The following is a 23842-nucleotide window of genomic DNA, read 5'->3' on the forward strand; positions in this document are numbered from 1 at the left end:
TACAAGAGGGTGGAGCCTTACACCTTCAAGGACCTCCTCCTAAACGGTCTGTCCTATGTCGGTTGAGTAGCTAGTAGGTCGAATGACGCTAACCTTAGGTGACTCGTGAGCATATAAGCACAGAGGACATTAGAGAGATATTCTGGCACGCCCTTACATAGACCCTTATTGGATGAACATAATGTTGAGAATTCTCTTTGTTCTCCTATCGGGGACCCACCGCAAAGTCTTAAGGACCAGATTGAGATGGGTGACCTGGGTAAAGTGCATCGCAATCGTACAGGTGGGATGTTGCCAGCGCAAGGACCAGGGCATCCGGTGAAGGATGGAGCGTATGGGGTTGACTCGCCAACAGAGACCGAGGTGATGGAAGGCACACTTAGGGAGACAGGAGTTTCGCCAAATTGGCTCTCAGTCTGTGGAACAGTCTCCCAGTTGATCTGAGACTCCCAAACAGTCTCATGATATTCATCGCTGGCCTCATTTAGAACCCCCTAGAAATCTGGAAGCAGGCAGAACTTAAGAACACTGCTGACGCCCCTAGAAGCAATTGAGTTTTGCAGGGTCCGCCTAACAAAACAAACGAACATTGATGGCCCCGCTCACATGAGAAATGAAAGACTGGTCAGTGTTGAATACTTAAGCCAAGTTTACACCTTTCATTTCGGGGCTTGAAGGACCCATGGTGTCTGACTCGGATCTATATGATTACTGCGCGCCCCTAAATGTCAGATACGAAAATACTGAATCCGAAAAGGGAGGCATGCATTGATCAAATAGTATACTCTTTCACACTTCCCCCATAAACTACCTTTTCCCATACTCACCTGTTTGCGCCGTACTTACCGGCTTTCCCGCATCCCGATCTTCCTCCGTCTCCCGACGTCAGTTCCCTAACCCTTAAGTGGGAGGGAGCTGCCGCCGCTGCGTCCGTTTTAATGATTTATTTTTACTGTATTGTCCCACGCGATCCATGTAATGGGGGCGGGGCCACCCTGCAACCGCCAAACCCATTTTACCATACACTGTGAGTGGGGGACAATAATACTGGTTCAGTATTATGGGATTCTGCATTTTTGGACAGAGCCGACTGCGCAGTAAACGCGCATTCGGCCTTTCATTCTCGAAATGTTCGGACATTACCGCCTGGCCCGCCGACGCAAAGTACTGTACACCGTGAAGCTGTCCTAGTTGGTTTGTTTCGGAGCACCGTAATGTGCATTACATTTTCTACTGCTTTTTTTAAATTTAATGTATCAAAATTACCAGAATTGTTAGCAACAGTAAATTGCAATCACCATTTCATTGTGATTCCGATTGTTTTATATTGAAGTACAGAGCGATGGTATATCAGTTCCCATACTCTTATTTTTTCATTTTTCTACATAATTTCAGCATAACTTGCTTTTCCTTCCAGTGCAAAACATGAACAAAGTATAGGGCATTTAACAGCCCATGTTTTTGCACATATTCCAAATTTCATACATGGTGACATGCATTCATTTCTAAACATTCTTTCAATCCATAAGACTTGAATTGATATACAAACAAACAATTCATGTATAGGTACAAACAGAGTTTCTTTAACAAGACATTACATACAGTAAAGAAGAGTGTACTAAGCTATGCATAGCAGCCACATTTAACATTGTGAAAATCTAATCATAATTACACCTCTCTTATTCCAATATTCACTCGGGTTATTTGTTCCAGATAATTTGGTGGAAGTGTACTCCTCAAGGGTCCCTAATAAATGAGACCTGGGGTACTTAGTGTTGGTCTACTTAGACAGAAAGTACCGATTTGCGTATCCACACCCATATGCACCTCCTCTCCCTTGTTGAGGCACCGGTGGAGGTTGGCAGACTGGTGGACACAAAGCCTGCCATGGCTCCCTTTCTGATCTTGTAATGAAGTGGGCAATGTGCGACACCCCATTGCCAAGTGCCTTGTGAGTCCACTCCTGCATGCCTTACGCACGACCCCGTTAATGCCCGCGTTGAGCATTGCCATGCTGCCGTCCACACGTCTGACTGCTCCGCGGCTTTGTTGCGCGCCACACACATTTGCTCCGCCGCAATTGCCCCAGAGCTGCACATATAACCCCACGGCTGTTCACCGCTCATGTTATACCGCAGCCCCGTGACTAAGACTTTGCCGCTGATCAGTTCATCAACCCGCAGTGCTATTATTACGCCGTCCTTGCGGACCTACCCACGACTCTGAAAAGGAGGGGGGCATGGATAGCGAGCTGTAATTAGCCGCGATCTCATTATAACCCCGCTTGGTGTAATCAGACTCTCAGCACTGATAGAATCCCGGCACTCCTCCTCAGAATAGAAAGGGGTATAGGCCAAATAAGCGCCACGTGGGGGAGCAGCGTAATTTATACTTTAATATTTCCCCCGGCATGCTGCTTGCTAGTCTAATTAGAGTATATAAGTGCGGGAATTAGGAGGCTGGCCTGGGGAGATGCTAGGTTTTTTTTCCTCCAAGGATTCTTCTCCTGATCGCCAAGGGCAACCATGTAAGGTAAGGGCCGGTGTGCGGCGAAGTCTCATGCCACGCAGAATGGACCAAAGAGGCCATTCCAACTAATTGTCGACCGGCCATTAATGTTACTCTACATTAAAGTCAGATTCAAATGAAACATCAAATGAAAATGAATTAGAGCAAAAAGCTTCCCTTTTGCAATCTCCAAGCAATAATGGAAGACACGTTTTAGCCAATCAGGATGCATGGTACTCATGGCTGCATCACAGGTTAAAATCCAGCCACCTTACTTACAGATTCATCTTGGATTATTTAACTGGTGAGCCTTATAAATGCTGATGATTGTATTCTGTAGTTATTAATTATAAAACTTAATAAAAATAACTTGAAAAAAATCCAAGCATCTTTCTTGTATAACACAGCATACACTAGTACTGCAGTCATATAAGGTTCCCCCGATCTACATCTCACACTGAAGGCATTTAAATATCCTAGGGGCGCGCAGGCAGTTACACCGCCTGGAGCAACACCATACCAGTTACTTCCTCTCCAGCATTGTCTTTGCTGTCTGGTTTGCTTGCTACCACTTGTGAGAGTTCCACCTTGGCGTATAGGATCCGTTTTACTGGTTACAATGGAGAGACAGCACCGCTTTATAAGACCAAAGTCTGGATAATATGCCAAAGCCAATCATAGCCATCAGTACTTTCCCACTTGGCTAACAGGGACTAAACAAGTGGGGCTACTATCAAACTCTAGTTGGCAATAGATACATGAAGCTCTCCATGACTATTATGAGATCACCTGCTTAAAGCAGGAGTCTGCAACACCCGCCAGATCCATCTAGCACAGGCAAAGGTGAGGAGGGATCATGGGAGTTGTTGTCCAAAACCTCTGGAGAGCTCCAGGTTGCAGACCCCTGGCCTAAAGCATGTGATGCGAAAATGCAGGCCTTTCAGAACCTGCTAGAAAAAGGGTGGGTTTGAAAAGAACCCGTCCAGCAAAAGAGTCTTTGAAAGTCATGCTGCTTGCTCAACTACCTGCCAAGGTTCTTGAAAGCAGCGCGGTCGTCAGCGGTAGGATCAACCAGCCCTTGAACGCCCGAGTTCAAGGCTTGGCATTACTGGGCAGGGTTTGAGGGTTGCTCCAGATGGCATGTCCAGAGTCTGCGCAAGCTGGGTCCTGCAATGCACACAAATCAGAGGGGAAACTGGCGCATTCATTTGACCACTTCTTGCCATAGCAAGCTCTCGATCTCATCATGCTGATTTAGTCTTGACCGCCTCCTCTATCGTCAACACCGCTCTTCAGCTTTGGTTTTGACCAATCGCATGTTTGGTGATTAAAGGTACACACACACCTGCTAATCTGCACACTAGCTTCTTTCTATCACATCTGCTCAGGAGCGCACCAGACTGTCTCCCACCAAGTACACACAACCTCCAAACATATGCCTTCACAGGTTTTTTGTTCACACCGGAAGGAAGCTTGGCCTCAACAACCGGAAATGCATCCGTCGTTCTCTTTGATCTCTAGCGCTGGCCGGAAGCACACATTTAAATTGGCCGCCCAGATCAGGGAGGCTTTGGGTTGGACTTGTGAATGACCTTGGTTTTGGGAAAAGGGAATTTCTAGATAAAGAGAAAGTCCTCATTGCGGTTTTTATTGAAGCATGAAGCGCTCACCTTTACGCAAGTGCCACTGAGGAAAGGACCCCCTTATACTGACTGAGGCCGCCTCAAGGGGCTGCAGAACCCCCAGGTCCCCAGAAGCGGAACGATGTGACTATCTGCGAGGCGGCTCATGGCCCTCCAGCCGCTAAACCCTTCACCCCATATTAATATTCTGCTCCTAATCAGGCGCTTTGCAGTTCATCCATAAAAACGAGTGTGCGAGATCCCGTTTTTATCTCCTGCGAGTGCGGGGTGAGTGGTAATTGCTGATTCGCGGAGCAGCTCTCCCATTAGCCCGCATCATGCCTCCCAGGGCTGGCTGATTTTATAGCAGATGAAAATGGCGCACAGGGCGTATATGAGAGTATGAAACAGCACAGGTCCGCCGCCCACGGAGACCCTAGTTACCGCCGCCGTGCCGCCTCCCCCGGACTAGTTTCTGACAGACAGGGCCTTTTTGCTGGCAGAATGTTCTACCAACTTCTTAGCGAGGAGGTTGGCCAGTCAAGGTCATAGGTCTACTCAGGGTTTTAAGTGGGGTAAGAAATCGAGGGGGGGGCCTCATTTGGGGGCGTGGCTTGTGGGCTTGGCGTGGCCTTAAAAACATAAACAAACCATAGTAAGGTACGCAAACATTTTATATATTTATGTGCGTACCTTATTATGGTTTGTGTAGTATGCAAGCCATCTTTTATAAACATAGAACTATGTAACATATGTTTACGTTTATAAAAGATGGCTTGCATACTCCACAAACCATAGTAAGGTACGCATATAAATATATAAATGTTTACATTTATATATTTGTGTGTGTACCTTATGGTTTGTGTACTTTCCAAGCCATCCTTGTTAAACATTTCTATGTTTATAAAAGATGGCTTGAAAAGTGCACAATTCAATCCATCTTTTATAAAGCTTTGCCGACGGACAAAGCCTGAGGCGTCTTTGTCCGTCGGCAAAGCTTTATTAAAGATGGCTTGAATTGTGCACTTTTCAAGCCATCTTTATAAACCTCGCAATACGTAGAGGAGTCCCCAGGTTCGCCGAGGGTAAAAAGACGCCTCTGAGACCTGGGGAAACAAAGGCACAGTAACTTCCTCTGGTGACCCCTCGCGCGAGAGGTCACCATAGGAAGTTACAGCGACTGACAGAAGTGCCAGCCAGCCAGAGCATCACTGTGGCTGGCTGGTACTTCTGTCAGCTTGCCTGACCTAATGGCGGGCGTATCTCGTGGCCGCGACGGGATAATGCATCCCGCCAATGTTGTGGTGGGACCGGGGGCTCAATCCCACTTTTTGGAGACTGCTGGGTCTACTCCTTCTAAGTCCTAAGATCTTTGTATGAGGTTTCCATGCGATACTGGGCACGAAGGTCTCGCTTTGAAGATGAGCTCCCTGGTGGTGGGTCAGTGGGTGTCATTGGTCGTGGGTGCCACTACGGGAGGATCATGTGTGGTGGTGGCACCACAGCACCAGCTAAAAGGAAAGGTCATGTGGTGGTCCAGCATGTCCCACTAAAAGAGTGGCACCAGTGGTAAAGGGCATGGGACAACCCCTTTAAAGGCGAGACGCAGGGGTGACGAGGCACAGCCCCCACTGCAAGAGGTTTTTTACTAGAAGACCCTTTGCAAAGATGTTTCCCTCTGTACGTAGCAATGAGAGCGGCCGCAGTGGTAGAGGTTCCGCAGGCGCAGCCATAAGGTTAGCAAATGGGGCATGTCGCGAGTAGGGGGTTCAATATCTGTGCCCAGGCTGCGACTCATACCTGCCTCCTCGAACAGGCTGCCCCAGCTGGAAATGGCCCGTGGCCTAACTCATAGTGCTCGGCCTCTGTGCCGTTACTGGTGGGTATTATTGGCACTCAGGGGCCAACAATGAAGGACAATAGCTTGTGAAACAGCAGAATAGCCATTTTAGGTGTTATAAAAACAGACTACAAAAGAAAATGTCCGCCAGTAAAAAAGAAGAAGGGATCTAGCATTTGTCACTTCTCCATTTCGCTGGAGGCCATTTTGCCATCAAGGGATCTGTGGCAGGAGTGAGTCGGAGGACGAAAAGGTGAATGAGGTAGAAGGTGGAAGGGTGCGGAGGATGGTGGGGTATCCGATTGGCGCATGGAGGGCAGGATATCACGCAGTGAGCCTAAATGGCTGGCGGTGGTGTGTACCGAGCCATCAGCTTGCTCTTCAAACGCAGGCTGAGAGCAAGACTTTTGAGCAAACTGATTGGTTAAGGCACTGACTCCACATTTTTAGCATCCGATCGCCTAGAAAGGAAAACAGACATTAAAACTAACAACCAATTCTCCATCTAGCCAAAACATTCTGGAACGCAAGATTGTTAATGAGAAAAAATGTAATTCATGGAGAAATTGAGAAATGAAATTACATCATAATAAATCGAGCTCTCCTCCTTGCAAGTATCGTCAAATGGCAGAAACACAGATGTTGCACAACCTTCATCAAATAGGAGCAGAGTTGAATGAGGAAATAAATACGAAACAACTTGTAAATGTGGGAACCGATAATGCTGTTACATGCTTCTAGTGCAGGCATCGGCAACCTACGGTGGTCCAGAAGTGTTGGGCTACAACACCCCCCTAAGCCCAGCCAATGGTGACACTGTCCATAACATGTGGTAGGCCTCAGGCAGTCTCAAACAGGCCAGGCGGATTAGCCAAAATTGAATTTCACTCCAAACCAGAGTTACCTGCCTTCGACCATTCATGGCTTCTGGGAAAATCTAACTGGCGTAGTCACAGAGATTAAACATTCTTTCAAATGGATATTCATGCAACAAACACTGAAGCTGCACTACCATCCTGATGTCTTTTCTCACCCATAGAATTCACAGGTCTGGTTCCCCAGAAGGACGGAGACGGTGCTGCCGGCACCCAGGTAGTGTCCTGTGATGGTCACCATAGTTCCCCCAGACTCCGGGCCTCTCAGCGGGGCCAGCTGGTTCACGACTGGATCCTGGGAAGGAGAGAAGAAAGGTTCCACCTGTTAGGTTTGAGACTTTTCGATCGCTTTTGGAAGAGCTGAAGGGTCTGTGCCGTGCGGAACAAGTAAGTGCTAGTAGGTATTTGTGAAGTGCTGGAAAGGAACACAGCTGCCTGCTTCAAGCGGTCCATGAAAGCAAAGAGGCCAACGCTGATGGCCCAACAGATCTCCTGCTGGCCTGAGAAAAAGCTAGTTTTCCTCATCAGAAGCCAAGCTGTGCCAATGTACCTCACTCTTGCAATTGAATGTCTGCCCTTGCAGTTATTGCTGCTCAAACACTTCACTTTGACTTACCACTGCCCGACACACTAAGATTTGATCACACTGTGTACTACCTTGCACCCCTACTGCCTAGGCAAACTCTCTCAAGGCCTCTCCGACACATGCGGAAAAACACCACAGCCACAGGCAGCTCAGTCAAGCACCGCCTATTACCCCGAGTAGCACAAATGAGCACGAGTCGCTCACAAGGCCAATGGACATCTACCTCAGTAACAAACAGCTCCGCCGATGTACCTCAATCCTGACTTGCAGGCCAGCCTCCCTTGAGTGGAAACCTCTTTTCCTACCCCCAGACTTTGCACCTCCAGTCCCAATTGTAAGTCAGATTTAAGATCGAAAACTGTTGCTGATTGGCCAACCCCTCACCAACAGGCAGTGCTCCCCTGATCTTGAAGTGTTTGTGGCACCCTCCTTTGTTCACACAGCCCCTAATAGCCCCCCAATAAAATATGTAAATTAGTCAAATTCTGACTGATAGATTTATTTTCATTCATGATATGTATATTTTCCCATCATTTATTCAGCAGCAGATCTGGATAACTGTGATGACCAGGGCTCTGCAGCCTTAAGAGCTCCAGGTATTTTGACCAGCTATAACCGGCATAGTCAATAGTGAGGGATCATGGGAGTCATAGTTTAAAACATCTGGAGAGCCACAGGTTGCAGACCCGTGCTGTAGACAGTGATCATACAGCAGATCAAATCAAACTCTGTCATATAAAGTGAAATTGTATTTGCACCAGGCAAGACAGTTTATCCCGGTCGCGACCAGGGCGATACATTCCAAGCTTGAATGTGGGGAGGCAACACAGTGCCAAAAACAAACCATACCCCTTCCCCAGCCCCTCTCTCCCTCCCTACTTACCCGCTGGACCGGAGATTTGTGTGCCGGTCCCAGCACACCTCCCCTCTCCCGGCTTTTTGACACAGCAAAGGCTTTAATGATGGGCCCCACTTCCCTTACCACCCGATCCGGCCCCCTGGATCCAGTGTTACTGCTGTAAAATGCCCCAGTTTTATATCTGGAAACAAACCAAGGGTGCTAACAGAAATGTATTTTGTTTGAATTAATGGAACGCCTTGCGACATCCTGTTCATTTAAACAAAATACTTACTCAAGATGGCTGCCGAGGAGCTGGAAGGCTGTGCTCTACGAGGAGCCCTTTTTCCTTTCCCATGGCATATGTTATTTAGAGTTTAACAGAACTATTAAATAGGAACTCAAGAAAACAAAGAATAAATGATGACAATAATTCAGAATTTACGTAGCGTTTCCTGACACAGGCTTGCAGCTTTGAGAGCGATAACTAAAAGGTCTCATTATATATCCTAACTCAATGGCCCTCGCTTAATTGAGATCAGAAGGATGTGTCCGAACCGCTGAGATTCAAACCTGTGGCTGCGGGTTACATGAAGGTTGCAACAGCAGATAGAAAACCTTGCCAGAGCAGAGTGACACCCACCAGGCAAAGTGAACAGAAATTAAACGGTGACCCAAAAAAAGAGCAAACGGGCTAAGAAGGCCATCTGGCCTGTGCTCGCCAATGCTATTGGTGACTATGAAATTACCAGCATCTGCAGGTTAGTGACTTCTAGGGTATTATAAGTTATTTATAACGTGCTTAATACCCAGAGGTTTCTAAGCGTAGACCCGGGGACCACCTGTGTTTCTCCGTGTCGTCTTGCTTCCAAGGCGAGCACGTTGCCGCTGAGCTATCCTCCCGAGACTCCTGAGGCACTGCTAGGGTGGAAATAACACTTCTGAATTGCAATGATTTTGGTAACATGTTCTCTTTGGAATTTCCACTATGCCCTGTTGGCATTGGCCATCTAGTTTCCTCAGGAATTTAGGACAGTTTTGCACCAACCCAAGCGATCTGGGGTGGGTTCTTAAACTGAACCGCCAAAGTGGGCGGAGCCTACAATGATTCCTTATGGTAATTCAGGACGAACACACTCGCCCTTGGGACTTAAGGGGTTAAAAAAGACCCTGTCAATAAAGGGGCACCTTTCAGCACGAGAATGAGCATCTGACCCAGCCTCATGCCCCGTCCTAGACCCGCGCACCAGGCGGCGCGTCTCTAATAGTAACCACAATGAGGCTGGTCCCGCGGGGGCAGAGCCAAGCAGCTCCCAGGTACCAATCAATTTTACGAGTGTATTTAATGACATCGAGCGGCCTTAATGCAGTCTGCAGCGGTGACCGCCATGCCGCGGGGGCTAGGGGGAGGACGCGCTGCGGCGGCCCCAGAGCGGCCCATAATGAGCCACAAAAGGAACAACAGCAATTTGCAAATTATGCAGAAAAGAGAAAACAGGCTACCAATAATTGCTGAACATATGTCCAACTAGGCGCTGTAAGGTGTTTGCAGGCAATTAGTTTTCACAGTCACCTTGCAGCAGGTTTTCGGGGAGGGGATGCAGGGCCCCGAAACACTTCAGTTTGCATTATGCAGGGTAATGAAGGCCTCAGAAGCGGTCGCTCAGTTGGGAAAGGTTAATTTTCTGCCTGACAGTTCAAGGTCATCGATAGGTTGGTCAAGGGCATCTTACCACTTTTGCACTCCATCCAGCCAAGAGGGTAAGACTCCTAAGGGGTCGACTTGAGGACCGCGTCCTTTTACTTAGGTCTGTGTGGAAATCGGCACCGGAGGAGCAGACATTTTGTTTTGCCAGTTTTGCAGAAAAAAGTTCAGTGTGCCAAAATGGTTCCATGTGTTTATATGCCCGCAATTATTTCGCCATATAAGAATGGGGCCATATTTTTGCAGCGATATTAACCCATTGAACCTGTGGAGGATATTCCTGCAACCCTCATAATATTTTAAAGGGAGCAGGGGACACCCCAGCAACCCCCGCTCCCATTTACCCCAAAAATTATCCCCACTAATAATATTGCTTATGGCCGTTCCCAACTACCATATATATGGCGATATTATCGGTGGAGATAATATTACCTAAAACCCCAAACCTGAGTGTGTGAATCCCAAACAATACTGTTAACAATGTAATTAATTCATAGTTTTTATTTCGGCCTCGATATGACCGCAAAATCACAAATATTTCACGTGGGAAGTGGCAGTTGTGGACGAGGTGAAATTTACCAAAGTAGGGACATTTCCTGCCAAATTTTCACTAGCAGATTAACAGGAATGTGCAGACTTCTACTTTTCCTGAGGACTGGGCAATGACACTCTACACTAGTAGGAGGCACTAGGAAGAGAGACTTAACTACTGGGTAGGGTTTTGTGGGGGGAGGAAATTAATTGAACAACCAACACTAAAGGAAGGTCTTGGGGTGAGAGTCCTGTATTAATTGTATTTATTGAGGTAAATCACCTGCTCCACTCAGAGTAACTGGTAACGTAGAACCTCAAATCTTGATAACCACGTGGGAGACAGAGATGCCTTTCTGGCAGGCATGCGTGCACGGGTTCTGCGCCGTCAAGCGGGACTTGGGGTCTAGACAATATTACATTTTTAAGTGCTGTAATTATTGCTGAAGACCCCAACGTTTTCCTCCAGCTAATGTTCAGGACATGGGAGATTTACAGATAACTGGTCACATTAGCCTGATTTCTGACCGGTCATTTTAATGATTTCGAGTCCTAGGAGTCTCCCTCGTCACAGTCCTGGACACAGGGTAAGGACTGTGGACAGGAAGAAGGGTGAGGGGGGTCAATGTTATATTGTCAAAGTCTTAGACAGGGCCCAGGGCCTGTAACCAGCACAATATCTTTAGATGTGAGGAGCTGAGGCAACGGCGGAGACCGCGGAAAGTGTGCCATGCGGCAAAGGTACAGGATAACTTAAAATTTGAATATCGAAACTCTATACACCACTAAGAATTATAATGGCGATCATCCAGCGCCTTTTCCAATATTATTTTGTCTATAATTCTGGATCCGCAGCACAATATTCCCAGATAATGTACAATGCCAGGAGAAGCCGGTTCCACGAGATCCCTCTATCGCAGTGGCATTCAAACCTTTCGATGCTGGGCACCCTTTTGAGCAAAAATATTGTTGCTGCCCCCCCTGAGTAAAAATGTCATCGTCGGGGCGCCCCCAGATGTCATATCTGCTTATATTTTCTAGTACAAGCCGTCCAGTTTTTAAGAACCTCGCACCCCCCCTCCGCGGACATCCTTCGGTCCCCCCCCTATGGGGAGCCACTCCCACAGTTTGAAGACCACTGCTATACCAAGTCCAAGACCACCTGCATCACCGGTGACAGGGCGGGGTCAACGCATTGCCCGACAACTTAACCTTCTGCCGGAGCCGGTAGGCCGTAAAGCACCCGCCGTGCCTAGGTGCCCTTCGTCACGTGCATGGAGCCCCCACCTCTCTGCATTAATCCCGCTCCCCGGTCCAGGCTCTCTCAGGGTGCAGTGCGGGTGCATGACATTTATGACGTGTTACATGACTGCATTAAGTGTTCCGTGTTGGGATGCCAGAAAGCCTTAGTATGGATCGCTCCCAAGAAGCGAGGCGATATACCTTGCATAAGAGGCGCCCGGCGATTTACTGCTGGGAGTGGGGGTGGTGGGGGGGCTCAAGAGGATAGGCATCTGGATCGAGGCACAAATACAATCTAAAATAAAGACCAGGGGTTTACCGGGTATTTCATTTGATCCAGCCATGGTGTGCCAGCGGCCTGGACTTATTGCTAAATAATGCCCGGGAGACAGATATACTCCAAGCGCTAGAAGACCCAAATCATTCCTCATTAGTGGAAAAATATCCCATAGAAAGGTGTTACTGGATGAAAAAAGACCAAATCTATCACCACTCTCCATTTCTCTAATATTTATGAGGGGGGCATTCTAACTGGGTAATTGCATGCCTTTTCCCTAGACATGTACCCGCCAGAAAGGTCTCCTGCCAGGACGGCTAGGCAAGGAACTTCTTCTAAAAGGGACGGAGTTTTTGAAGCAGATTTCATCGAAGTAGAATTCATCGAAGTTTTTTGATCGGATTTTGCTCCAAATGTTTGTGGTGGGTGGGTTTGGGCTAGTAACTAATACAGGGGATTAAGGGGCGATGCAGGGTCCGCCTGCATGTATTTGCAGCAAAATCTACATGTTAAAACAAAAAATAATTCGAGGAAATGTTTTCGATCAGATCACAAATAACCTTCTCAAATTCTAAACACACAAAGACATTCCATGCCACGTCACAAGTTATGCACTCACCACGCTGCAAAATAATGGATAAACCAGGCTAAACGTGTTTGCACTGTCACCTTGGCGGCTGTGGACTTCATGAGCTTCAATGGTGTGCGAATACTGGCGATGCTGGCATTCTGGGGGGAGCAGGTCCAGCAGTGTGCCATGGCCATCCCTACCCCGGCGCAACTATTATCAGTGCCTCAAAATCAGGTCAGGCGGGGACAAGAAAGGTAATTGGGAAGCACCTGTGCTAAGGTCTATGCTTTGCTGTTCTGTCTCCATTATATTACCACCAGAAGGAAGCATTCTCATGGCTCAAGGTGGGCACCGCTTAATGCCCTCTTCCGCTGGCAAGGCATGACTGTATGAAAAGGGAGCGAAACGCAGGCGTGCTTTACCTCTCCCCGCCAGCTGAATAAGATGTGGAACGAAAGCTCTGGAAAGGGGGATTTGCCAAATTGTGCTCGCCATGGCCTAAAGGAGGGGCAGGTGACTTAAGCAAGATGTGCATGCCCCAAACAAACAATACATCATGATGCCCTGCCAACGTGTAGGCCACCCACCATAGTGTCTGGGGTCTTGTTTGCATCCAGTCTGTATACTGTGATCACAAATCCCTGTAGTTCACATTGCAAATAAAATTTCAGCCTGTAAACAAATCCCTTTCTGGCCTGGGATGTAAGCAATTCAATCAGTCAGTAAATCACCTTCCTTCGGTAAACAAATCCTGTTCTGGCTCGGGATGTAAGCATTTCAATAATTCCGTAAATTGCCATACTTCTGTAAACAAATCTCTTTCTGGCTCGCAATGCAAGCAATTCAATCAGTCCGTAAATCACCTTCCTTCTGTAAACAAATCCCTTTCTGGCTTGGGATCTCAGCAATTCAATCATGCCGTAAAACACCTTCCTTCTGTAAAGAAATCCTTTTCTGGCTCGGGATGTAAGCAATTCAATGATTCTGTAAATCACCTTACTTCTGTAAACAAATCCCTTTCTGGCTCGGGTTGTTAGCTATTCAATCAGTCTGTAAATCACTTTCCTTTTATAAATAAGGGACCCATGCCCAGGGTGCTTAATTGCTCTTAAGTGCTCATACCATCTGCCTGTCCAGTGATAATCTGTACCTATTAACCGCCTGCAAGGAAGAGCCACTAATATGCATACATACCCTAGGGAGGCACAGCTCTTTGCTAACTAAAGACTGTGTCCCTTTTAATGTGATTTTGCTGTCCAAAGACAGAGCTCAAGGTGTTCATTTATACCTGGCCTCTTCAGCTGGCTCTGAAATCATCTAGGAAAGCACCCAGGTGAACGCAGAGGACAAATAGCCAGGACGTGAACGACTAGGTGGTTTGCATAACATCAAAGAGAATTTAGGGACTTTAGGAACGAACACACATTTTATATATGACATATCACAATTATTCAAGCCTGCAACACTTAGAAGCACATAATGCAGACTGGCGTTTCTACCGCTTTCAAACAACCTATGAGTGAAGTGCTGGTAAACTGCGAGTCATATATATAGACACATTTGGGTAGAGTGGCCCTTTGGGAGTCAGGTGCTGGCTGCCCTACTTGAGCAGGCAGACATATTTCTTTCATGGTGGCTGTGGCACTTAAGGTGTGCCGAGTATGCTGCTTTTGCCATTGCACATATTTGTTTTACGGCAAATTTCACAGTAAAATTATGCTGAGTGCTACTCAGGGGGGTACTCTGCCATGGATAGCCCCAGCCCACTTAAAGCTCTGCGCCTCACCTCAATGCATTCTGCTGTGTTCCTAGTTGCTACGTTTTTTTGTTGCCATTTGAAGCGGGGCTTAGGTCGCACCCAGGTTTCAGGGTTTTTCTAAGCCCTGGAATTTTTTTCCGACAGACAGGTTCCACTTCTGTGAGCTTGGCCTGAGCAGGGGGGCATACCCCGAGGAACAGTGAAAACGACCCCCTCAAGCAGGCAAGAGCTCAGGTTGGGCAGTGCCACACGGCGGCAGCAATCTTTCAGGGGACGAGGTAGAGAACTCGCATATAAGCCCCTCAGATTGGCGCCAGCATGCCGGATCCCCTCAGAGCCCACGCACACAGAACCACCCTGCTCCCCCACTGGGCGGCCAGTTGTAGCCGGCCCACACCGGCCCCCTCACCCAGGCCGCCCACGGCCCACCCAAAACGGCAATCCAGCAATGGTGGTCGTTTGCCTCTGTTCTAAAGGTCGCACAGGGGTGTTTGTGTACTCTGTACCCAACTCTTAGGCCATTGTGTTCACCATGCCATACTCCCACTGACATATGTACTCACATATTTTGCAATGTGCCGAGTCGTGCATTCAACACATAAGTACATTTATTTAATTGTATTTAATTTGCATGTTTAAAGCGCTCACACAGCCCGGGGGCATCGAGGCGCTGTTACAGGAATATGTCTCTTAGTTGCATATTTATACCCCGAGGTTTTTAAGCGCGGACCCGGGGATCGAACCTGTGTTGCTTCGTGTCATCTTGTTTCCAAGGCCAGCACGTTCCTCCAGGGACAATATTTTTTTTTTAAACTTCAATTTTTATTCAGGTTTACAGAAAGAACAGTTTCCCCATGTCCCCCCCACCCCGCACCCCCACCACCCCAACTTGTGCCCACCCCCCCTGTCCTGTGTCCAAGCCAAGTCTGTTGTGCCGGGAGACTCGCAGCGTGTTCTCCCTCCAAATGTGATGCAGCTGGTGCCCTTAACGCCGTTAGGCCTGGAGCCGTCTCGCCCCGGGTGCTGGGCATCCCCGTCCACTGAGGTACTGCTCTCCGCTTGGATCGCCCCATTGGGTCCGAGTTCTCTCACCGGAAGGTTCAATGGACCTCCCATCCCCAGGATTGTTGTATTCCATACCAGTTTGTAAAGAAAGCGCTGGTGTCATTGTTCACCATGGCAGTCAGTTTATCCATTATAAGCATGTTTTTAACCTTTTTCATCCACTCTTCCTTGGAGGGGGGCTCCGGGCTTTTCCATTTTTGTGCAAGGGCTACTCTGCCTGCCCGCAACATTGTCTCCCACATCCTCGGGTACCGGTGAACTTCTATTTCCTCTGGGGGGAGGCCCAACATCATCGTCAGAGGATTGAGAGGTAAGAGTTCCTCTATCACTTCCGCCATCCAGCCCCTCACCAACCCCCAGTACACCTGTGCCTTTGGACAGTGCCACCACATATGACTCCTGGAGCCTGCTTGCCCACACCCCCTCGGGCACAATGGGAACACCCCCGAAAACATCTTAGACAGTTTCACTGGGTCCCTATGCCACCCTTGCAGCACCTTGAAATTGTGTTCCATATCGGCTGTGAAGAGGTTCCCATGGAAGGCGATTTTGAATATTCTGGACCAGGAGTCCTCCGAAATCTCCTCTCCCGCAAGCTCCTCCCAGAACTTGCGAAAGGTTCTCCTTCCCTGGAGGTCGTACGTATTGAGAATTTTACACATGCTAGAAACCGCCCCTTTCCTCGAGGTCGCTGCATCTATAAGCTTTTCAAAGGGAGTTAGCTGTCTACTCAGACTGGAGCCCCACGATTGATCACATAGTATGCCTTTCAAACGGAGGTACTCAAAGATGGACAGGGATCCCTGCCGAGTGCGTCTCTCAGTTCTTCGTAGGGCAGGAATTCACCCCCCCTGAACAGCTGTCCCGCCCATTCCAATCCTTTGTCCGACCAGACTTGGGAGAACCTGAACCCTTTGCTACCCAGGTTAAGGGGATGCCCCCAGAGGGAAGACATTGGGGATGGCCATGTAGTGAGGTGCGCCGTCTGAGGGCCCTCCTTCCAAATGTCCCAGAGGACTCCCAAGGTCGGGTGGGCTTTCAAGTGACTCGGGATTATTCTCCGTGGGGCCCACAGGAGGTCGCGAACCTTCAGGGGGTGGGTATCCATATCCTCCAGATACGACCAGTACGTCCCCATTCCCTCCTTCATGTGTTCCAGGAGGACCCGTAGCTGAGCAGCCCGAAAATACAGGCAGAAGTCCGGCAGTCCAAACCCTCCCTCCTCCCTGGGCAGCGTCAGCGTAGTCCTCCTGGTCCTCAGGGTTTTCCCCTGCCATATGAAGTCCCGGGTGGAGTTCTGTAACACCCTGAAAGTCTGCTGAGGGACATTGGTTGGAAGTGCCATGAAAAGATATAAGAGCCGTGGCAGTACATTCATTTTAACCGCCATCATCCTGCCATACCAAGAGAGGATCATCCCTCCCCACCTCCTCAAGTCTGATGTGATCCCTTCTATTATGGGGTCATAGTTTGCGGTGGCCAGTTTAGTTAAGTCCCGTGTGAGGAGAACCCCCAGGTATCGAATTTCAGCCTTCCCCATTGCAATCCCGTGAAGTCTATCCAGGGTGTCTAGCCCCGGGTCCCGGAGTCTCATAGGGAGCAGGACCGATTTCGAGGCATTGATCTTCAGGCCCGAGAAGCGTCCAAATTCAGTTATCAGGTCCAGTAGGGGGGGAGCGAGGAGCTAGGGTCTACCAGGTAGACCAGAATGTCGTCTGCGAACAAGGAGAGTTTAAATTCCACCTCCCCCCTGCTAATCCCCTTAATTCCTGGGAGCGCCCTGATGGCTATAGCCAGGGCTTCTATCGTGAGGACGTATATCAGAGGGGAGAGAGGGCACCCCTGTCTTGTCCCTCGGGAGAGGGGGAAAGCATCGGTCAACTCCCCATTCACTTGGACCCTTGCCGTGGGAGCTCTGTAAAGGGCCGTTACCCAGCTCATAATGTGAGCCCCAAAACCCATCTTCCTCAGGAGGAGATCCATGTACCGCCACTCGACTCTGTCAAACGCCTTCTCTGAGTCCAGAGAGAGGACACTTGCGTTAAGCTCCGACTGTTGCGCAAAGTGGAATAGATCTATGGTCTTGCGTATGTTATCCGAACCCTGTCTCCCACTGATGAACCCCACCTGGTCCCCATGGACTAGTTTCGGCAGTACTCCCTCTATCCGCCTCCCCACCACCTTGGCCAGTATCTTAACGTCAGTGTTAAGCAGTGATATGGGGCGGTAGGAGGCACATTCTGTGGGGTCCCTCCCCTCCTTAGGTAATACCGCAATGATAGCCCCCATCATGGTGTCGGGGAGGGCTCCCCCCTCTAGCACCGAGTTGAAAACCCTCACCAAGTATGGGATTAAGGAAGATCGGAATTTTTTGTAAAAATAGACAGAAAACCCATCGTCCCCGGGGGAGGTACCCGCTTTCATCCCACCTATGGCCTTGTCCACCTCATCTTCGGTCACTGGCCCTTCCAGCCCCTCGGACATCTCCCTGGACAGAGCGGGGAGCCGGACGGAGCTCAAAAAATCCTCTATCGGTGCATTTCCCTCGTCGTATTCGGATGAGTACAGGGTCTTATAATATTGGCGAAAGGCCCCTCCGATATGGGAGGACTCGCAACCCAAAGTTCCATGAGCGTCCCTCACTTCCCTCACCATTCTGCTCCTCTGGACTTCCCTCAACTTCCATGCCAAGATCCTGTCCGCTTTGTCCCCTTTCTCGTAATACTTTTGCTTTACCATCTGAAGACTTCTCTCCGTTTTGTGGATAAGTAAGTCTTTCAACTGGAGCCTGTAATCCTCCAGTGCGGCCACTCGATCGCGGTCCGGGACCCGGTCTGGGGAACCCCTCGGTTGGAGATGGGCAATTTTTTCCCGCAGGGTCCTCTCCTGGGCCTCCCTCTCCCTTTTTACCCTTGCACCTTTTTGGATGAGGATACCTCGAAGAGTCGCCTTGAAAGCATCCCAGAGCGTGTGCGTGCCCACTTCCCCATTGTCGTTTAACTCAAAAAATTCTGTTATGGCGTCTGCAATCTCCTGGGCATGAGCCTCGTTCTTCAGTAGAGCATCGTTGCATCTCCAACGGCCCCTGCGCTCTTCACACCATTCCCCCGATATTGTCACCCTTACCATATCATGGTCGGACCAGGGTACAGGATCGACCCTATAGCCCGTAACATACGGGCGAAGGGTTTCATCCACCAAGATATAGTCTATCCTCGAGAACGAGGCATGGATGGCCGAGTAGTACGTAAAAGAGGGGACACCTGCTCTGGGGGACGGGATTGAGTCTACCAGGCCCAGCTCCTCATTCACTCTCCGGAAGGTTCGCGCCGTGGATTCCTCCGCGGGTCTGGGGTTCTGAGGGCCCACCCTCTTCCTGTCCATGGATGGGACCATCACCATGTTAAAATCTCCTCCCACCACTAACGTGCCCCTTACGAATAATTTAAGCTTCTCCTTTTCCTCTTCCCAGAACTGGGCCTGGCCATCATTCGGACCATACACCACTGCCAGTGTCAGGGGGGCTCCTTGTAGGGTGCCCCTCACCAATAGAAAGCGACCCTCGGGGTCCTGCATGAGTCCCCTGGCGACCAGGATAGCCACCCCTCTTTTCTTCCCCTTATGGGATGCATGGAAGACCTCCCCTATACCTCCCCCTCTCATTTTGGGTTCCTTCCCTCTCGCCCAATGTGTCTCTTGTAAGAACAGCAGGTCCAGCTTCGACCTCCTGAATTCACGACAAACCAGGGACCTCTTGGTAGGTGTGTTCAAGCCCCGCACGTTCAGGGTGCCCACTCCCAGGGCCGGTTGGCAGTCAGCCATAATCTAAGTCATCAATGCTGTTGGACACCTGCTTAACATCACTGTTCGTTATTTGCTCCCGTAGTCGCACTGGTCGGACATTATTCGGACATTCCCTCAACTTTTCCCCAAACCCCTTCCCTCACCAACAACCCTCTGGTAACTTCGTCCCCCCCTCCCCCTACCCGGCGTCCAGCCATTTAGTACCGCCATTCCTGGCATTAGGCCGGACCACCAGTCTGCCCTACCCGGCCGGGCACGCTGAGCTAAGCTCATTGTTGTGAGCCCCCCCCCCATTTTTCCCCCACCTTACTTGCTGTCCTGGGGAAATATTTATTCAACCGGACCATCGTTGCGCTGAATCTCCAGTGGGCCAGTCGCCCCTGTTCTCAGTCATCTGTGTCGTTGCGCTCCCCCTCCCTCGCAGCCGGAGGGGTGTTGAGCTTCCTGTATTTCCTCGAGCCGGTTTTCCTCCTCCTGGGCCCAGGACGGTCTGAAGACCCCTCCCCCAATCTCGCCGGGCCCACCGGGCCTCTTCTGGTGGTAGGTTCAGTCACGTAGTCCTGAATGGCCCCTCTTATATCCTCTTCCGTGATTAGCGACGTCCGTTGGCCCATGTATTCAAAGGTCAGGGAAAATGGGTACCCCCACCTGTAGCGCGCTCCTTTATCCTTCAGTAATTGCGTGAGGGGGCGGCACACTCTCCGCTTCGCCAGGGTGTAGGCTGAGAGGTCTTGGAATATCGAGATCTCTGCACCGTTATAAGAAATCACCCCTGCTTTCCTTGCCTCCTCCAGGACCTTAGCCTTGTCTGTATAGTAGTGGAATCGCGCAAGGATCGATCGGGGGTTTCCCGCTCTGCCGCCCGCTCTGTGCACACGGTCGAATGTCAATTCCGTGGTCATTTCTTTGGCAAAGAGAAGGGTGATTATATCTCGTACCACACGGATTAAGTCTCTCTCCGTTTCCCCCTCCACTTCTGGAACCCCAAAAAATCTAAGGTTGTTCCTCCTTTCCCTATTTTCGTAGTCATCCATTTGTCTGGCCCTTTCCTCGTCCCTCTTTTCCAAGGCAGCCAGTCGCATTTCCGTTTGCACTCCCTGCATGGCTGAGGTCGACTGGTCGGTCTCCACCCGCAGGAGCCTGTCCTCCACCTTATCCACCCTGTTGTCCATTTTTTCCAGCTTTTGCGCGATGTCTGATCGCATATCCCCGATCTCCTGGAGTATGGATGCAAATCCCTTCTCCATGGCCGTGGCGGAATGCGCTGGGGTTTCCGGGTGGGCCATGGCCCCGTGGATTGTGGGGTTCTCGCTATTGTTTCTAACCCCTTTGTAGCGAAAAGATTGCAAGGCCCCCCGCCAGTTCATACAGGCATTCCACGCACCTGTTTCGTTGTCTACCACTAGCTCGGGGCCAAAGGGATTGTCCTCCGGGCCCAAGCAGTGGGGGCCGGAATCGGGCCCTCAGGTGGGCCTGAGCGGTTGAAGGGGACCTTAAGGCGGGCACACGCCCCACGAGGGCCAGGTGGGGGCCTCACACCTGGGTCCGTTTCCTAGTTCTGTCGGCTCCTGGGGGGCTGTTGGCGGGCACACGCCCTGCGAGTTAGAGCAGGTGCCTCCAACTACCAGGGGTGAGCATCAGATGGTTCCGTCGGCGTGGCGGCGCTGTACCTCTGGATCCAGGGGGGGGGGAGGGCCGTTGTCAGAAGCCCTCCAGGTCCTCGACCCTCGTCGCCGTCGTCTGTCTTTCCCTCGGTTCCAGGCCTCGGGGGGACCAGAGGGCACTTCACTGGGGGGAGGGTTTTTCCCCGGGCCTCGCTGCGTCTCCGGCCCTGCCGTGCTGTGTTGGCCCTGGGCGGGCAGCTTTGGGCACCTCCCGTACTCCACACCGTGGGGGTTGGCGGAGCACTCGCCCGAGTTCCGCCACTGCGGGGGGGGCCGTCCGCGGCTTCCCCGTCCGCGCTTGAGTCTGCCCGGGGGCGTGGTCACCCGCGTCCTTGTCCCGCTCAGGACCTGTGTCCCTGGTCCTCGCGTCCTCCCGCGGGACGGGCTGAGGGCTCTCCGAGCGGGCCTCACCCTCCGGAGGGAGAGCTCGTCCTGTCGCCTGTGATGCCGCAGCCGAGGGAGTCGCCAGGCCCCCTCGGCGTTACCTCGTCTCGGACCGCGAAGTCCGTTCTCCGGCTCCTCGTAGTCCCCGGAGTCCGCTCTTTCGAGCGGGGGCTGCGGGGGGGGTCCGGTTGCCAATCCCGCACTGTGTTGCCGCCGGGGGAGGTCCGGGGGGGGCTCAATCCCCGTCAACTGGCCACGTACGGCGGGAGAGCAACGCTCAGGCAGCCATCACCTGCGCGCCCCCTGGTGGCCTCCCCAGGGACAATATTGATGCGCAAACCACTAAAGGTATTCCTGCCTCCAAGGTATGCACCCAACAAATCTGGCTATTGATCCCTTCTCAAATACTAAATATAAAGCACACTCCAAGGCGCGTACTCACCATGTAGGACGTACAGTGGGAAGGCCAGACTAATCACCCCTTCTTGAAATGCATCATACTTAGGTCATAGAATGCCATGTCCCACGTCATGTACTCACTGCTGAAGTGTACAGACATGAGTCACACAGAGGCTGAGGTGGCCACTTTCTCGCTCAACACACATTGGACAGCTCTGCATAACTCATTCCAAGTGCTCACCACTAATGTGTGCTGCTGTGCAGACTTGGACATCGCTCCCTTTCAAAATGCACAGGGCAGCTCTTTGCATAACTCAAACCATGCACCCACAGCTCATTTATACTGCTGCGCCGACGTGGCCATCCAGCCCTCCCAACATACACAGGACAACGCTACCCAGAACTCATTCCATGTACTCACCACAAACGTATACTGCTGGGTAGACTTGGTCATGAATTCCGGCTTGCACTCTCCAATGCAGAGCAGCACTGGGCCCGAGGTGATGCCTGGCTCTGCCTCCTCCATCTCACATACAATCCTGAAAGGAACAAGTGGCAAAGGGTTAGGGCAGAGGAGTTCCCTACTGTTCTGCCTACAGCGAGAGCGAGAGAGGTCACTCCAACTCTCAATGAAAGCTCCTAAAGGTGCTCCATGGAGATTTATTATGGAGTTCCACAGAGAGTACAACAGACTTCCACTTTGCCCCGAATTCAAATAGCATTTCACAGAGATTCTGCAGAGATTTTGTAGAAATTCCACAGAGAATCTGCACAGATTCTGCACAGATTCTGCACTGACTCCACAGAGATTCCACAGATTCCATACGTATTTCCAAAAGACTTACAACAGACTTATGGTAAAATCCCACAGACAATTCAATCAACATGCACTGCAGTAGAATTAAAATTCCATACCATTCCATAGAGTTTACCAATAAACTTCAAATCAAATACAGTTATAATATTCCCAAAGAATTCCACAGAGGTTTACAATGAATCGGTAGTATACTCACTACAGAATTCCCAGAGCATTCCACATCTCTTTCAATGAACCGCCAAACCTCCAGCACAGTGAAAACAGACTTTGGCTCCAATTTACTTTCATCATGGCACATGGTGCAGCCAATCTGCTTAATGGAATTGCAGCCCGAATCCTCAGACAATGGCCCACAATCCGAGCAAGCTGATTGCTGTTCCTGAATGCTCCGCTGCCATGCCAGAGGCATGACCCGCAGTATGCCAATAACATGGAACAGGCACTCATCCTTTAGCTCCCTTGCCACATGCCTGGCGGCCATTTTGATTTTTGTTTTCATTAGGTTTGTGTGGAAAAGGCTTGCACGGCCTGCATCAAGTCGTAACCAATAATGTTACCGGTGTTCATATATACTGCAGCGGGTTCAGTCCAAGTTCTTGTTGAAGGCCCTCACTTAGTTCAGGCCTATTAAATTGGGGTCGGGTACAGAGACTGGACAGGCCATCCTACAGCGGCAGCCATTAATTCCTCAATAAATTCATTTTCCAGATAATGATGTGATCAAATTGTGAAATGTCACCATACGCCAACATTCATCAACAACTAAGTAACCTCTCTAGCAGTAAAAAAATCAATTAAAATTATATTATTTTAATTTGATTCTATGAACGTTTGCAAATTCCTTCGGAAGCAAACATCTTTCCTTGCGGTAGTAGCGTCTAAAAACTCACTTTTGTTTCTTTCTTTATTCAAAAAGAAACCATTTTTAGGGGGTTATATTGAAAGCAGAGGAAGGAACATTTTAATTTCAGGAAAGTTGTGTGTTATTTTCTATGCTTTCATTAAACATAGCCTTTAGACAGCCATTTTAGCGGATGTCGACACCAAAGGTGTAACGCGGCGTTGGACCAATGACTATGGAGACTGTGAAGGCACAGATGGTCCCCGGCTCTCCATTCCCAGCAGACCAGGCAGGCACTGATTCATGTTAACAAGGTTTGTGGGTGATGGGGGAGCACTGGGCCTGCACTCCTTCATGCGGGACTCTAACGTGATTTGCAGCGGCCATCTTGAAAACGCCCGCCAAATTGAGAGCAGGGAACGATCTGAAAGTGGTTTAAGGCCAATCTGAGATGTGCTTTTCCAGCAGGTCAGCAGATGTCCCGTGACAAATGATTGGAGAGCTGCTATCCCTG

General features: G+C 50.0%; 1 protein-coding gene across 1 annotated transcript in view; it reads right to left on the reverse strand.

Annotated features, from left to right (window-relative positions):
• PLXNA2 (plexin A2) overlaps positions 1-23842 on the reverse strand; it is a 568789-nt gene that overhangs the window by 103722 nt on the left and 441225 nt on the right. The window contains exons 14-15 of the mRNA XM_069633272.1: positions 22092-22209; positions 7004-7140 (exon numbers count right to left, since the gene is read on the reverse strand). Coding sequence (XP_069489373.1) covers positions 7004-7140; positions 22092-22209 — 255 coding nt within the window. The remainder of the gene's footprint in view (positions 1-7003; positions 7141-22091; positions 22210-23842) is intronic.

The sequence above is a fragment of the Ambystoma mexicanum genome, chromosome 13, assembly GCF_040938575.1.
Source record: "Ambystoma mexicanum isolate Mex_15411 chromosome 13, UKY_AmexF1_1, whole genome shotgun sequence".
Lineage (NCBI taxonomy): Eukaryota > Metazoa > Chordata > Amphibia > Caudata > Ambystomatidae > Ambystoma > Ambystoma mexicanum.